This window comes from Ambystoma mexicanum, chromosome 5p (genome assembly GCF_040938575.1).
Source record: "Ambystoma mexicanum isolate Mex_15411 chromosome 5p, UKY_AmexF1_1, whole genome shotgun sequence".
Taxonomy (NCBI): Eukaryota; Metazoa; Chordata; class Amphibia; order Caudata; family Ambystomatidae; genus Ambystoma; species Ambystoma mexicanum.
The window spans coordinates 1065670123-1065687795 of NC_090930.1; the positions used below are offsets into that span (position 1 = coordinate 1065670123).

General features: G+C 42.9%; 1 protein-coding gene across 2 annotated transcripts in view; it reads left to right on the top strand.

Moving 5' to 3' along the window:
- The window catches only part of GMPR (guanosine monophosphate reductase), a 712135-nt gene extending 698975 nt beyond the window's left edge, over positions 1-13160 (top strand). For both annotated transcript variants that reach the window (XM_069613564.1, XM_069613565.1), the window contains exon 9: positions 11792-13160. In XM_069613564.1, the coding sequence (XP_069469665.1) occupies positions 11792-11972 (181 nt within the window). In that variant the 3' untranslated portion in view covers positions 11973-13160. The remainder of the gene's footprint in view (positions 1-11791) is intronic.
- Positions 13161-17673: the final 4513 nt, after the last annotated feature.

Sequence of the window (17673 nt, forward strand, 5' to 3'; positions counted from 1 at the left end):
AATAAATCCTCATAAATACAGACCCAAAAAGCTCTATTTTGTGGGCCACAACCACGTGATGCGAGTGAACGAGACAATGGTTATTCCCCCATGGTGGGAAGATGAGCCATTCTCAGCAACCCAGACGAGAAGTGAAACAAATGTTGCAACGTGGAGCACAAACTCTCATAGGCAAAGGTGGTGTTACTAACAGACATTTGGGACAGATAGTCACTTCACATTACCTTGGAGAGGTACACAGAGGGCTGAAAACCGAATCAGGTCTCAGGCCTGGGGAGACCAGTTCGAACCAATTAGGAGGCAGAAATCCAGGGGTGGACGGCAGCGGGCAAGGGCCAATGGTAAGTCTGCGACCCTGCAACAATGTAATAGATAGTTTCATGGGGAAGGGGTAAACTAGCCACCTGACATGAGAGGCCCATCATCTAAGACACCTGTAGGTGATCTGTAGATTATACTACTCTGAGCACCCAACTAGAAAAGGGGATAGGTTTTTGGGGGAGGGCCCATGTGATGGCGCCATTTGGTATTTGACTGTGAAGGCGCCTTGTGAAATTGAGAATTACTGGAGAATCGTGATTGTCCGGTATGGTCCCTGTTGGTTTTCTATAATAAACAACAGTTCTAATTTTCACTTCAATGAGTCCTCTGTTTATTCTGTGAAAAAGGTTGTTGGGCCCTTAGGAGCCGGACGGGTAAGCTCTTAGCCATCCCCAGACCTCTGGCATACCGGGTTTCTCTCCAGCAATAGCATTTAGCAAACACCCAGGATTTACTGTTGCCACCCAGCTTGTGATGACCCCGTAAGAGAGTAAATCTTTCCACCAGAGTCCTCAGTAGTTTGCTCGCCTTTCTATGCGGTCTGATAGTCAATGTCTCAACCCTCAATATTCAAAAGGGTCTTTTCCACTATGCTATGGATTGTCACACTCAATTTCCCAGCTTTCAGCGTTTCAGTATTGGATATTTTTTCACTTGGCTATCGACTTTCATAACTGCATATCCCAGCCTTCAACTATCTAGTGTCCAATAGCTGTATTACTGTCCTGCCCCATACTCTATGTGCCAGCAGTCACAACTTCAGTTTTGAGGGCATTTCTCACTATGCTATAGGCTTTCGTACTCAGCAGGCAATGTTTCGATTGTCTTTCATGGCTGGATTTCTAAGCTGGTTTTCTCTTTCCACTTCCTGTGTTCTGTTGCCCGGTCAGCTTAGAATCGATGGCATCAGAGATTTTGCCTTCCGTCACGTGAAACAAATTTGATCTCAGGCATACCCTGGATGCTCAGGTTTCTCTCAGGGCTCGGATGATGCTCGGCTCAGCAGGTTCAGGTAGTCAAGTCTCCACCTTCTGTCCCCGAGTTTGCACTCTGCTTCCATGCATTCATGTTAACTGTTTTTTCTCGCCCAAGAAACAATAGGAAAACAAATGAAGAAATAGCCCAAAATGTGTCGAAGAATGAGAGATTTTTTGAGGAATCTGAACGTGCAGCAAAGAATCTGAAGATGGCCTCCAGGGTTGGAGCTAAGGGAGACCTGTCAATTAGATGTGGGGCAACATGATCCAAAATTACTCTACTAGAGTGACAGCAGTTTTAAAATTTAAAATGTAAACTGCTTTAATGTTACTGAGGATTAATAGCCTGACGTCAGGGAATATTTAAGCAGCATGTGACCAAGGAAGAAACCAATGCTGGAGAACTGGAGTTACAGGTAAGAAACATATTCCATATCTTCCTGTGAACCATATGGACCTTGGCTCGACTCGGATGATCAGTCCCATGAAGAGACACCGTGAAGCTCTACTCTGGTAGAGACTCTGCATGGACCCGCGGCTCGTAGCCATTCATCCCACCATAAGAGATTGGGGGAGTAACGAGCATGCAGCAAATGGGCAACTACAAGAGATAGATCACCCTTTCTGCTGGCAAATCAAATGTTATATTTCTGGGGTCACGAGAGAGGCATAAAAAGCAGCCCCCCTTGCAGTATTTGACAGATGGCCTTTTGCTCCAAGTCTGGAGCATTTCCTCATTTGGTGCTTGCCCCACTGGCCCACAAGGAGCAGTCAAGAACCATCCTTCCTCTGCATCCTGCTACCCTGTTTGCCTGCAGGGCTCAAATAAAAGGGGCAATTAAAAGTAAAAAGGGTGTAATTCTGAATTAAAGGGTCCATTTCGAGACTAAAAAAAGGATATTTGAAAACAACGGTGAAAATTCCGAAATAAATGGAGGGACTTCTGAATCAAGCGTTGGGTTGCTTGTGCTACTAGGAGGGCAGGGAGGTGCAGGGTGCCCTCCGTTTTTGTGTTCTAACTTCTTAGTTTGAACTTAATAAAAATAGCAATAACTAAAAAGAGTTTGTGTGTCCGCGCGTGCATGTGTTTATGTAAGAAGAATTATGTCTAAAGAGCTATTCACATGATTAGGAAATCGGACTGAAACTAGTGATAGGATGGCTGTGAAAAATGTCCCAGTGACAAGTAGAAAACACAGGTAATGCAACGTTTACACATATCTTCCAAGTACAATTGTAGGTCCCTGTCTCCTACAAAGCATAGATTGATACGTGTGTGTTCATCTTGTTTGAGATGAATAGCAGAGCATGATAGCGGGCTGGCCTCATGCTATGTTCTTGGAATGTCTAGAATATAAATGAGTTCTAAATGGAGACCATATTCAATGTAATCATGCAGTAAATCTCTGGACTGTGAGTATCCAGTTATAAACTTGGCCCTATCTGTCAATAAACGCTCACATTCCCATCAACGCTGGCTCTGCTGTGACGCCCTCTTTTCCTCCTGCTCATCTTCCCTTTTCAACCCAAACAGAACAGGCTAATTTGCCTTTAAAATCCCTGGGTGAGCCGAGCAGCAGTACAGAGCACTTAACTTGGGGGTCCCCTTGGCCTAGTACCAGGAACCCTTCTTTTTTTGGCCTTATCTGACTGAGCCTTAGTTTGAGGGGTTGCCTAAATCTACCAGTTTGTAACCTGAGTTTCCTTCAAGGGCTAAAGACCGACCATGTAGGGTCAGTGGATCTGGTGAGGTAAAAGTGGTGGGAGAAAGAAAGGAAAGGGTATGTTGCAGGCCCCCTGGGCATGTTTTCACACTAGGGGGAGTAAGAATATGTCCCAGTGGGGGTAATATGGCCCCTTTCTTTTGCAAAAGAAACAGCATGTTTTGGCCAACATGTCGGCGAACCTATACCCAGTTCCATGGATGTCATTTAGGGGTCGCCGAGGTCGCAACTGCAACCTCTGAGGTCTCCCTTGCGACCTTTTTAAAAAAAGTTCTCTTTTTTGTGTGTGTGTGTGTAATGCAAGCTCCTGGGCTGTGGGCAGCACCATGTGGCTCTTTACTTCTGGAGTGGCTGGCTTTCTTGTTCAAGCCCCTTAAAAAAAAGAAGAAAAATAAGAACAGGAGTGCCATAAGTCTAACACTTTCAGCACTGACCCTAAATAAGAAAGAATAGGAATACCAAATCATGTGTCTTTCTGGAATTCTATACAATAATTGCTAGACTCATTAAAGGTTTATTTCAGGCACACTTCAAGGGGTGAGTCACTGATTTAGTCTGTTCTTAAACGCCTCAACTCTGCCTTTCCTCCTTCTGAGGTCGATAAAGGAGTACCAACACAGATTGGGTGATATTGGGTGTATATTTTTTCAATATAAAGTGCTTAAGTGTAAGTACTATATAATAACACTTCATTATCATTTGGTCATGGACGTCTGCTTGCATTCACAGTAATTTGGTAATATGGGCCTATACACACTGATCTAAACGATGCATATGGCGATTCATTCTTGTATGAAATGTACATCACATTATAGTGATATCGTAACCATATTGTTTGTAGTGTACAATGCTATGTGATGCCACATCCTGTTTTGTCAATGGGTGAAAGGTTGTTATCCATCGGTTCCCGCGATATCACTTCAGGGTGGGGTCAAATGACATCACTTCCTGTGATGTTATCAGGGGGTCAAGGGTCGTGTGATGTCACTTCCGCTACCCCAGGCATTTTGGTGAAATGACGTCCCTGCCCAGTTCTGTGGATTATGAAGTTGTACCTTGGACCTGTAGCGGCCAGGACAAGCTTCCATGCAGATGGATACCTTTTTTTGTTTGTCCTGGTTCTCAGAAAATAGGAACGTGTTAATATTTCAAGTTGTGGAGGACCATAAGAGACATCCGACCTCATGGAGCCATGATCTGGCCACCTCATGTCAGCTTTCAGGGTTAGGGCTCCATGAGGCCGATAAATCTCCTGGTCTATCCCATTGCACTGCAATGTGAACAAAATACTAAGTCCTAAAGTTGTTGTGTGTCAGTAAAGCCTCTGATTGACTCACCTGTACATTTCTGGGTTTCTCTGGACATGATTTGCCCCAAGGATCACTGTGCCTCCCCCTCTGTGAGCAATCACTCCCCCACCCTAACTCCAGGTGAAAAGAGATTTTGACTGATTTAGATTGTTTGTTCACCATTATAGGATCAATGAGAAGTCTCATTTTTGTGACCTGAATGAGTGATTGTCCTGGTAAGTTCATGGGATCTGTCTGAAATATCCCAGCACACTGCTTAGAAGGTTCATGGGGAACTGTCTCTCTCTTCTCTGATCATGTCCTTTTAAATGAACACATGATTCCTGTCTCTGACATATGTTTTACTCTACTGTCTAGTCCAGGAACGATGTTGGGCTTCGTTCTTCGTGCTCCGCAACTCCTGCTCCATCCATGGACTCAAAGGCATTAAGGACCAAATTCATGGAATTTTTTGCACGGTTCAAAGTGACTTTGCACTGCTGAAAAGTGACTTGATTCATGGAACTGAGCAAAGTGTATTTTTGCAGTGCAACGTTAGGGCAAAGTCATGTTATAATGCAAAAATACACTTTGAACTGTCTTTGCACTGACTTTGCCCTGCAAAAATACATTTTGCACAGTTACATGAATCACGGTTTGTGTCGGCAATGTAAAGTCACTTTGAACCGTGCAATAAATTCCATGAATCGGGCCCTAAGTGTATGTTTCTGTCTTGGTCTGATCATTGGGTCGTAGGCCTCTTTTGCCTGTCTTGGGAGGACTGGACAGGAATGGGAGATCCCTCATTTACTGCCTCCATGGGTTGCATCATGGAGTGGGTGGCTTCACCTGGCCTGCAGAGTTAACGTCTCTTTTGACTGGTGGGACCACAGTGACTTTGTCACAATGTACATACATCTACCCTACTTGCGGAAAGTGGAGAAGGAGCTCATGAAGGGGGGATAATGTGACGGGTGGGGTTATTAATGCTATCAAAATGTGGAGGGTGAGTTTATAAATCGTTTTGAAAGCAAGGTCTGTGGTGGCATAAGTTTATATCTGGCTACAGGGGGTTCTAATGTAGAGGGGCATTGAGGGTAAAAGAACAAAAGAGGGAGGGTCAGGGGAGCGAGTAACAGTGAGGATAAGTGAGGACCTTGAACAAGGACTGCAAGTGAAAGACTAGCAGGTGATAGATTTTGTAAGGCAGGGAGGGGCAAGACCATGGATACACTCGAAGACGATGATACATTTTCAGAGTGATCTTTATCGCACAGAGAGCCAACCAGCATGACGTCAGTGAACAGATGAAGGAGAAGGGTGAAGGAGGTGGTATAGAGTGTACGTGGCAAAGTGTTGGATTTTGTTGAGGGGAACGAAGGAGTAGATTTGGAGACCAAGGAGTAAGCCAGAGAAATAGTTGAGGCAGCTGAACACAAGTGTTGAAATGAGAGTTTTTGTAAAGTAGTAAATTAGAAGTCAGATTTTCCTGATGTTAAGGAGGACGATTCTGGGAGCACTAGCAGTGGACATTATGAAATGGTGGAGTGATTGCTGTCAAAGTGTACCCAAAGGTTGCAGGACTTGCGGGATGGTGAGAGTTGGTCAGGGGGAAAAGAGATTGAGGCGGAAGGGAGCCTGGTGATTCAGGAAATTGATTGGTTTGGTTGTTGATGAGTTGACACTACTGTAACACAGCGACCTGCCTCTAGTGGCAGACGGCAGAGAGAAAGGTAGAGATGCTGGAGGGTAGATTGGGGTTAAAGTATGAAAGGAGATGAAAATGTGGATATCATCCGTAAACAGGTGTTTAGATAATTTGAATGAGATGTGTTTATCACGAGGAGAGATTTATAGGGTCAAGAGTAGTGAGTTCAGGACAGGGCTTTAGTAGATGCCCACTGCAAGGTCTGGACAAAGGGGTACTACCTGTAATCATCAAAATATTGATACTTTGTCATAGTTTCTCGAAGCCAATTCGGATCAATACAAGGTTGTCACAGACTAACATGTTTATTCAAAGGTTTATCAGAAATATGTGCAATGTTAGGCCAATCTAAAAGTATGGAAAGTAAAGTCTCAACAATAACGGGGTGGCTTCTCCTTGAGGGTAACAGTTCAGCTCTGTAGCTTGCAAATTTTAATCTTGGTTTATCCCTTCATGTAGGATCATTTCACAGTCACTCACATTACAGGGTTTCAAATGTCTTGGCACTTCTTTCTTGCCTCCCCGGTTTGTGCACTTAGTTTTATCTGCTTCTTGTACTAGTTATTGGTGAGCCATTTTACTGGGTTCTCAGGCCCACACACTTTTGCTGCTAGTTCTGCGCAAGGGTGTGTTAAGCGGCTTCACTTCAACACTACAGCTAAGTCAATGCCTAGTCTGGGATGCTCAGGGAAACCCTTATTGATATATTTTTAGGTCCAGTTCATTTACTCTGGATGACAACCATTATATAACACCCCTCTCTTAGAACCCCCTGACCCCATTGAGCCAAGAAATAGGTCTGTTTTGCAAATTTAAAAGGTGTATTTGAGAAATATAAACAATATATATATATATATATATATATATCACACTTCTATAAATACATTGATAATGGATATTACACTTGTGAATATGAGCAGTAATCAGCAAGAGGTAACTTATGAATAGGAACAGAAGAATAAGGTGGGAAAGAATGCTTTATATGGTTCAAGGAAACGCAATGATGAATGAAATGCAGTACAGAAAATAACTTGATATGGCTTCAACAAAAGACAATGTAATCACTTTTCCCCTGGTGGCAATTCACCCCCCCCCCCTATATGCAATTCAAGGAGATGGAAGTAACACACACAGTCTTCGGGAATACAATCAAATACAATACGGAATTCAGTTCCCCCCCCCAGAAAGCTTAGAGGAAACAGGCAGAAGTTTGAAACACAGGCCCAAAATGCTTTTAAATGTGATGGCAATGGATGGGAAAATGTGCTAACTGATTTTAATTCCCTCTAGAGATTCAGGGTGAGTGAGAGATGCTTGTTGGTATGAGTTCAGGCTCACTTTAGCAATGCTCTATGAGTTATTACCAGGTTTCAAATGGATTTTAACAAAGAAAAGAATGGAGCTGCTATTTTGACAAGTGGAGAAATTGAGCCAAATCGCAAATCGCGGTAACTTTCGCTAGTGCGTAAATCGTGATTGCGGAAAAAGTATAGGGAGTAGGAAGTCGGTTCTAGGTTCGTTGGAAAGCCTAGAATCACATTTCGTTCCTAGCCCAAACGGTTCAAGAGATACGGACAATTTAATAAAGGTAGATTTTCGGATTTAAAGTAAAACTCAAAATGACAGATGACAGTTTTCAGTTTAAAAGATGACAGAATTACACGATTCTAGGAGGCAGTTCTAATAGGCTAAAATAGTTTGGATTAGATTATTTTAACTAAGAGATTGGTTTTGGCACAATGAGTACTCACACTATATTTTTTAAATGAATGGGCCTCGTCACGGATCTGGTCAACACGTCCTGCGGCGGTTCTCTCTGCTCGGCGGGTGAATCAAGCACCGGTTCTGCTCACAGCAATCCAGATCTCTGGTTCTGCTCACAGCGGTCCGGGTCAGCTCTCTGGATACAGCGGCCTGTGGTTCTCTGGATCTCTGGTCTGGTCTCTGGCAATTGTTCTTGGCAAAGAATTCAAACAGCTCGCCCGGCTGTTGAATAGTTTGGTTAGGTTTGCTGGATTCTGAAGGCCTGCTGAGAATACTTTTGCTTGCAGTGGGCCTTCTAGGTTTAAAGTTCTGTAGTCTATGGGTGCCTGGTTCTGGTCTCTGTCTGGATGGGATGTCGGCCTTCAAAATGCTCCGCAGAAATGGAAAATGAATCCCTCTACCTGTCCCAGCAGTCTCTTTTTATGTGTTTTAAAAAGTGGGTGGAGAGGCTAGCATCACTAAGCCTGCGCCTCTCTTGATTTGATATGTCAATAGATTCTTTGGTCCCTGATTTGGGAAGGGATAGTGTGTCAGAGTGATGTCATTTTTATGACCTGCAGAAATGACACTCCCCTGGTCAATGTGCACACAAATCTATTCCTGATCCAAATACATATTTCCCAGGTACGCAGTTGTTTGACATCACATACACACATCATATATTACTAAAGATAGTCCCTGTCCCGACTCTGGCGTTTCTAGGAGCTTGCATTCAAAAATGGCAACTTATTTTCGATTTTAGTGGGTTTTGCAACATTGGTTTTTCCTCAAAAATTTTACAAAGGTACAGTTCCCTTCCACATATATCCCAGTAACTTTCCATGTCTCTAGCTTAAATACAGTGTCTACAATAATCATAATTAGCGGGGTTTTGCCCCAGAACATGGTACAAATCGGAGTTTGGACTCAAATCGTGAGGGCATTTTCCATACTAAGACTCTCAAAGTTGTACATTCCTGTCATTTGGTTACAATAAGTTATCACTGTTTCTATAAAATATATATTTGTTGCAATTCAACTCCCCAAAGTGTTTGGGTCTGCCTCCAGAAGTCTGGGTGGGTCAGTGATCACATGTCTCTCCTTGCTGGCAGAGGGCTGTTGACAGGAAACACTCAAAATTAACATACCCCATTCAACTGAAAGAGCCTTTTGTGTGGGCTCCAGCAGGCTGCCTGGAAGTCTCTCCTCAATCAATCAACAGGGTCATGTGATATCCTGCCTCCTGGTGTGGGAATCTCTGAGGTGTTAAGGTTTCCCAGCCTCTTGGCCTCTGGGAACAGCAGGTAGCTAAGATTTTCAATTAACCAACATGCTTTGAAGTCCCTGTTGACTCAGGTCCCTTTGTCAGCCAGTTCTCCTGTCAGAGTTTAGACCGCTAGCGCCGCTTTGGGGAATTTGTCGGTACTGCATCCATTTTTGAGTTGTCTTGAATTTGACAGGAGATTTTTGCTATTGTCCTGATAGGCATCCTGACATTAGAGTGGTTATGTGGAGCCCCCCCAAAAGAAGGTTGAATCTTTAGAGTGGTCTTGTGCCAACTGCGCAGTTCTCCTGGATTCTGGCGTGAATGTGGGCGGCGATAGCTCATCCCCACATCCACCCAGTCTATTGATTTAGTTTGTTCTGGGATAGAATAATGGGCGGCGACAGCTCATCCCCACATCTACCAAGTCTATTGATTTAGTTTGTTCTGGGATAGAATAATGGGCGGCGACAGCTCATCCCCACATCTACCCAGTCTATTGATTCAACATGGGTCAAAACCCTTGACAGGTGACAACTGGAGCACTTTAGTTGCAGGCAAACCCCCACCTCCCAGAGCATCCACTCCAAGGAATCGGTAAGCTGTATTTATCTATATGCTTGAGTTTGCGTTCCTCGCCACCTCCCAACCTTCTACGTCTCTCTCCTACTTTCTTCTGAATGTCTACACCCATCTCTGTCTCTCTCTATTCTCCTTCAAGCCCCCACTGATGTCGCCTTCCATTCCCCTTCCTACCTTTTCCCTCTGCCCCCTCCTGGTACCTTTTTCTGTCTTTCACTTTGAGTCTCCTTCCCTCCTGCCTGATGCATTCTCCCTCTCTCCTTCATATAATGATCTCCATTAACCCCTACTCTGATTGTCTTTCAAGCTCCTCTCCGTTGTTCGTCCTCTATCCTTCATGTTTCCTACACTGCCCTTCTTGCTCACTTCTAGCTTGCTATCCTCTCTCTTTCTCCTCACCTCCAATCTCTTCTTCAATAGCAGAAACTAGAAATGGGGTATTTCGGAAAGTATGAGCGCTTGGGTGATATGTAAATATGTGGGTATTGTGGTCACTGTGTTCTGATAGCTGCAGACCTATGCAAAGTTCGGATCTAGCCCCTTGACTGCACTAGTCAATGTTCTCAGTTATTGTTCAACAATTGATATGATAATTATCAGCGTCCAGCTTAATACACCACAGGGAGAATACCAAATGACACGGAAAGTGATAATTATCATGTCAATTGGTGAACAGTAACTGAGAACATTGACTAGTGCAGTCAAGATGGAATCTGTCCCTACTGACTGCAAAAGAACTTGACAAGCGACAGCCAAACTTCTGTGAGAGAGACCAAAGGTTCATTTAAATGCAAATGCCTTGAAAAGGAGCTAAGGTTGAAACACGTGTCAGCAAATTTTAATAAGCAGTGCTTTATATTAAACAAACCTGACAATTAAGACTTTATTAAATGGCAATTTGACTAAATTGGGTGAATCATTTTGTGTATTAGAAATTTTGGATAATCAGGAATTATGAAATGGAGGACTATGGTATTTGAGCATACTATTGGCAATATCTAGATAAGCGCAATCCCAGCAAAGTAACTTGAAAAGCTCTTCATCAATTGCATGTGCCCTCTTCTCTTTTGTCTTTGACCCTCTTTCTCCACATCTTGAAAACTTCTTTTCTGCTAGCCTCCCCTCCTCCCATGTGTCTTAATCACCTTTCGCCTCCCCTTTAGTTACTCTTTCGTCTTCTCGGCTTCAGTCTCCTTTCTTCCACTTCCTAGATTACTCAATTACTCCTCTTAATGTCTCTGCTTCCACCATTTACCTTGCTCCTACCTCCACCAGCCTCTTACATCCTGCTGCCACCAGCCGCATCACTCCAACTTCCTTCCTTCACCTTCTTCCACTTTTCTTCCTCTGACTCACTCTGCTTCCAACGTCATTCCCGCCTCGTTTGCCAACTTCTACATCCAACTGGCTGTCAACTTCCCCAATCCCCTTATAGGATGATGGCCCTGTCATTGGTCTGCTGCGTGCAGGAGTGCATGGAGCACACCTATTCATGCACTGCGTTGCGCGCCGATATAGAATTGGGTTTGTGGTTTCCCTTGATTAATCTCACGTATGACTAGTGTGCTCCTGCTGTAAATAGAGCTGATATCATGCTTTACCATCGTCTTGAAATTCATACATGACTTTGGGATGCTGTTTGGCAAACCGCCCCTGGGCATTCTCCCCTGCGCTTTCTGCAGCCACACAAGTTGCGTGCCTGATGTCTCTGGACTGGCAAAGTGGGAACCGCCAACAGCGGTAAGAATTGTATTGGTTCTTTCTCCTTTCCGCTGCCACAAATGGGAAGAGTAACGCACATGATCACTGGTGCATAGGCCTGCTTGCCTTCCCAGGGGAGTCTTCAAAATTGCAGAAAAGGAGGTGTAGCCTTTCCTTGAGGATCTCCTGTCTCAGCCCTGAAGCAAGATGGGGTGGCCAGAAGGGATCCCCTGTGTACCTCATATGCGCCCAAGATTACATGGCAGGTGGCCGCACTTAGCCTCTGTGACCACCGCATCCACTAACCCATGCACATGCAAGATGCGTTTTCACAACAGACATGTACATAACTACAAATGTTTTCTGTTTTATGCCTATCACTTATTTACATCATATCTAGCTGTTATGCAACACAATATTTTAACTGTAATGTTTACAATATATTTTGTGCCATTTCTAATGTATTAACTTCCCTTAATTAGAGCGTCCGAGGGCAGGACCGTGGAAGTGCCCTACAGAGGTGACGTAACCACCACCATTCAGGACATCCTTGGAGGACTGCGATCCACCTGCACGTATGTTGGGGCGGCCAAACTCAAGGAGCTTAGCCGGAGGACAACATTCATCCGTGTGACACAACAGTTCAACCAGATGTTCTCCTAAGCGAATTAAAATCAACCCAAGCATCCCAACCAATCCTTGTCCCCCTTTGTCGGATAGTGTCATGATGATGAACACCGTCAACAAATTGCAGCAGGACTAAGCAGCTGAATCCAACCATTCTGTATGATTTGCTGAGCATGTCAGGATTTGGCCATCAAAAATGTTAAAATGCACGTTGAAGTTTGCTTGATGCACTTCCTTCCCTCCCTCAAAGCAACACATCCTTTTATCACCAATATTTCATTATGGCTAGAAATTCAGAATTGCACGGGCGAGTTATGCCAGTGTAAAGGCTCAGTGGTAATGAGTGCTCACACACTCACTAGGCTTTCAGAGTGCCACAGGGATCTGTATATTGTGTCTAAAACAGATGGCGGCATACCAGTTGATAGTGTTTTAATGACCATCATGCACTGTGTGTGTTTGAAAATTACAAATTGTATCCCTCTATGCCAATTTGTTTAATTACCCATTACTTTCACAGATGCTTTTTGCCTGATGTCACCCTAGCAATTAACCAGAGGGTAGATTAGACAAAGACATCTGGTCATGAAAACATTGCTGGTGGGCATTTGGGGTTGCTGTGCAGCTGGCTAGGATAGGCAGGAGCAGTAGTCACAATGGAAAGAAGAACAGCAAGTAATAGTTCAACTGCTGTCAGATGAGTCTGCAGATTCCTGGTTAGTTGTGCAAGGAAAAAGGGTGCCGAAAGTGGCTTTTGATGCCGGGCCATCAGGAAATGGTCTCTGTCACACCCGTCCACAGAGGGAGTCTAGGATCTTGTGTTCCCAGAGTGTTCCTATTTGTTAAAACCCAAATGTATTTTAAAAAAGGGGAAATTGGCTTGCCACATAAACAAACAAGCATTTGCCTATCAGTATCTTAAATGTCCTTCTTTAATTCTGTGCCTTTCATTTAAGAGTTGGCAATTATATGCCTTTATTCCACAGGTGCTCATGTGGAAGGAGATCATATTTAGAAAAGTAATTCTTAGATGTTTCAATTGTTCAGGTTACTATTTTAGAGTAAATCAAGATGGAACAGTGTCAAATAAGCTGCCATATAGTATGGTGTTGTCTGACTTTACATCTTCTATGACAGAAGTTAAAACACCAAACTGAACTGAAAACTAGGTAAGCATTGTACTGTAAAGTGCATCATTAAAAGGAAGTTATTTTTCAAAATGTATCCTCTGACTGTGTTTGTTGTACTTTAAATCCCATTGGACTATTAGACTGTGCAACTGATTATATAACTCTAAAGCCATGTCTTATGTTCAGCATATAGGACATGACAATCCCTGACCTAAAAGTGTAGTTCAGCGTCAGAAGCTGATTTACTCTAGTGCTTGACCTGAAGCGTCTGATCTGCGATTAAAATGTGAGCTGAAAAGGTGTATAAAAGCAATGTGCCAAATTTCATAGACACCCTTTTATGTATAAAATAGAACGTGAATGTAATTGTGTTTCGGCTCTTAAAGGTGTTTGACCAATGGACTTCCTCAGGATCATGGATGATTTGACAGAATTTTCAACAAGAAAACTTCAAATTCTGAGGCTTTCAGGCTGTTCCATAAATGTATAGTTCTTCTGAAAAATTGAGAAACAGTGAGTAATGGTGTGGGACACAGGACTCAAGCCTGTTGACAATATTCTAGTAAACAAAAACTACAATTACCTGCAAAATTGGATCACTGGTACTCATTCAGTACTGTTGTCGAGACAACTCCCTGCTGCCATGCCTCTTGATATCCTCGTATAATGTGACAAGGGATGCATTATTATGGTATTTTTTTAGCGCAGACCTAGATTCCGGAAGCAACTGAGCACTTTACAATCATAGGGAGAAAAATAAGGTTACGGAGAAGGGAAACAAGGGAGTGGGGATCTAACAACAGGAGAGGAAGGGCAATAGTCATCAATGGATCTACAAGTAACCAGGGAGGAAACCGATGGGATCAGATTACCCAGTCCCAGGTTAGATGGAGAGTGGACAGTGTATGGACCCAGGTATTAGGGAGGAGCCATTCCTAGAAGAGGTATTAATATTATTATTACGGTAATAGGCATAGCATGAATGTATTTCTTCAGCTACACCATAAATTGTCTATGTTATTTTACATGTTTGAGTCTTAAGACTTGAAGGTTATGCTCTATATGCTCCAGGTCTTTAGAATTAAAGGGATGCTCATGAATGGAAGGTGGTGACTGTTGTTATCCTTCTCCTGCCATCGGGCAAGAGTACCATCTATCTGAGTGTGCTCATTACGATCAATACACATCCCAAGAGGAGACCCTTCACCAACCATTTGGTCGTCTGCACCTGTTCTGCAAAGTGTATATAATCCTTCTTTCATACATCTTTTGCCTAAGTGCCCTAATGCTACTTTCCATGGTATATATGTGCTGTACAAACCCCCTCGAATATATAGATGAGCATTTATTATTTTTATCACTTTCTTTAGTATTGTTTTTAATCAGGATCCAAAGTGAACCAAAAAAGGTCTTCATAAGAATGTTTGTTTTCAAAGTAGTTTTGGACTCATACGATATATGTGACTTTGCATTTAATGTTGGGAAGGTGTTCACTGGCCCTCCTCTTTATTGCATGGCTAATCTTACCCATTTATAGTAACATGTAGCTATGTTTAATATGAACCACAGTTTCAGTGTTCAGTACGCAGTTTCAGTTTCTGATAACAGGGCTATAGCTCAGACGTGTTTAAGTTTTCGTCGACACAACCCTTGCCAGTGATCATGGACGTGGTTCAGAGCATGTAGCAAAGGCTGACTCAATTGGGGCAGACCCTCTATGCGGCTGTAACAGCATCATTGTTCTAAAGAATGGACTTGGAATCCTGTGTCCATTGCTGATGGTTCCTGAGTGAGACTGGGCAAATTGTGACCGAGCACACAGTCTGGTAATGTAGCTGTCCTTGGCCAAGCCTGATTCTGTTCAGGAGGGGTGATAAAGGTACCACATGTCTGCTATTGCGGATTATTGGGACAGAGCAGTCTGATTGGGCCCGGCCTCAGGAGCAAGCACATCGTCACCAGTGTACTCAAGAGCATTTTTTGGAGCCTGTATCCTTTGTGAACAGCACATGTGTGAGGCAGCCTGATTCCATCCGGCGTTGAGAGCATGTGTATCAAACGCTTTCAGTTTATTATGACTTGGTGAACAGTCAGGCTTTTAAGGATTTCAAAGTCAGTCAGTCTTCGAGGGTGTGGAGTGATCTGGGTATGTGGCCCATAGGTTTATTAATGGGAAGAATGACCCTCATTTGGGTTTCCTGTTGAAGTATGGGACTGTTTCAAGAGCTGTGCTCCCAGATCAAAGCATTCAGGCACTAATGGTATTAATTTCTTTGCAGTAGATTATGAGCCCTTGTTGTGGAAAGCATGGTGTGCAATACACTGGATTGTGAACTGGATTCTGTGTTAAGAGTGGATGTCAGTGTAGTGTCCAGAATGTTAGGGTCATGTGTTCCCATCTTTTTCCGTCTTAGGAGGCGTCTTGCTGCTGAGGTTTGTACTCTTGGTAGACAGTTTAGCAGATATTCCGTGTGTCCCAGGTATAGTTGGTTGTTGTAATCAAGCCATAAAAGTACTACAGTGATGACTGACATATTTCTGTGTGGAGAAGTAGCCTGAGGGTTTTGACTGTGGAGGTAAGCAGGGAGCACATTCACATTTCTCTCAGCCAAAGAATATTTGGTGTGGGGGTTGTTTTGAAGCTGAAAACCATGAGTATAGTTTTGATTGGGTTGATTTTCAGGCGTTTGGTCATCTTCCATGTGTCTTTCCATAAGAGAAAGTTAATTAGGTCTGGTTGACTTTTGTGTTGATGCTGCACTCATTTGTAGACAACAGATTGTCAGCTCTGTTAGTGTAACTGAGGAGACCTGAGTTGCTGAGTATTTTTAAAGAGTGGATTCATGTAGATAGAGTAGCATTGACAGACTAAACCCTTGAAGTACACCAACAGGGATATTGCAGCAGGGTTATTTTGAGGAGCCATTTGAGTAGTCTCCGCCATGTGAAAGAGGAAAGATGCCATGCAGCGCAGCATCCCTTCATTCAAACACCCACAAACCATCAAAGGAAAATTGTGTGGCTGATGGTGTTGAACGTCACAGAGATACCCAGGATGGTTTGTGTGATTGGTGTGTCAGCATCAGTACTTAGTGTGTCGCAGAGGATTTAAATTGTTGATACCATTCCCTTCATTGTTCTGAATCCATGTTTTGACTTGTCCTTGATGTTGTCGTCTTCATGTAATCTTTTTTATTAGCATTTGATAGTGATTACAGTAAGACAAATGATTAGATCATTCTATGAGTAATTTTTCATAAACTCGAATACTGGGGAAAATGCATAATGTTGATATATAGATGATACAGCACAACAATGGGAGTACTATAACAATGTAGTAAGGCTACAATGGTTAATGAGTTTGATGATCTAATTAGTCTATAGTGATTATGAATGAACTAACTAGGGGTAGACATACAAAAGACAAACAGCGTACAGAAGGAGAGAGGGAAGGGGGAAGCATTTACAATATTAAATATTGGGTGTATATATAATAGGAGTAAACGTGATTATTTTTTTAAACATTAAAACATTGGAAATTCATGAACCATGAGTTGACATGTTGTGAAAGGAGAGATATTCAGCAAGAAAAGACCATTTAACCTCATTTTGAATCTTAGATTAAAACGCATTGCCATGCAGTGTTCCAATCTGTGAATGTGACATATATTGTTCCATCAAACCTGGACTGATAGGTTTTTGGAATCTTTCCAATTGGCTGTGATGAGTTTGATGGCAATTGCAATAGATAAGTCATAGAGACCGTAGGCGGGGTGTGTTTCTTCACTTTCACAGGCTATACTGCCAAGGACTATGTTCATGAATGTTAGGGAGAGATTGACTTTGAAAATGGTGTTCAGGAGAGACCACAAATCACACCAGAATGAATGAACCATCACACCAGAATGAATGAGCAAAGGTGCATCTGAGTATCACTTCTAATACGTTGTAATAAGGGTTCTGGAAATAGTACATATAAAATGGGTGATAATGGGCAGCCCTGTCTTGTGCCTCTTTGAAGTGGAAAGTAGGAAGGTGACTGCCCATTAATAAAAATAGAAGATTTGGGATTGGAATATAGAAGTTTAACCAGTTAGATGAAACCCTCCCCACAACCATGCCATCGTAAATATTGAAACAAGAATTGCCAACTTACCCAATCGAAAGCTTTTTCAGCGCCAAGGGCAATGGTGGCATAACCTTGTTTGTCTGCTGTATTTTTTACAATTAGATGAATGGCATCAAGTTTGAAGACATGTTTCTTCATTTAACATAGCCAACCTGATCTGCTTTGATTAATTTGGGAAGGAAAGATTCTATTAGCGAGTATTCCTGCAAATATCTTGCATTCAACGTTTATTAGGGAAATGGGCCTGTAGTTTTTAGGGATGTCAGAGTCCTTTAGAGCTTTAGGAAAGAGGATTAATGTGGCTTCTGCAAATGACCCAGAGGAAGAGTTCTTGTTAGCGAAGTAGGTGAAGAGTGATTTGAGTTTAGGGGATAGAATGTTGGAAAAACACTGAAAGAATTCAGGATATAGGCCATCTGGACCTGGTGCTTTACCTGTCTTGAGATCTCTGATTGCCCGAATTATTTCATCCGTGGAG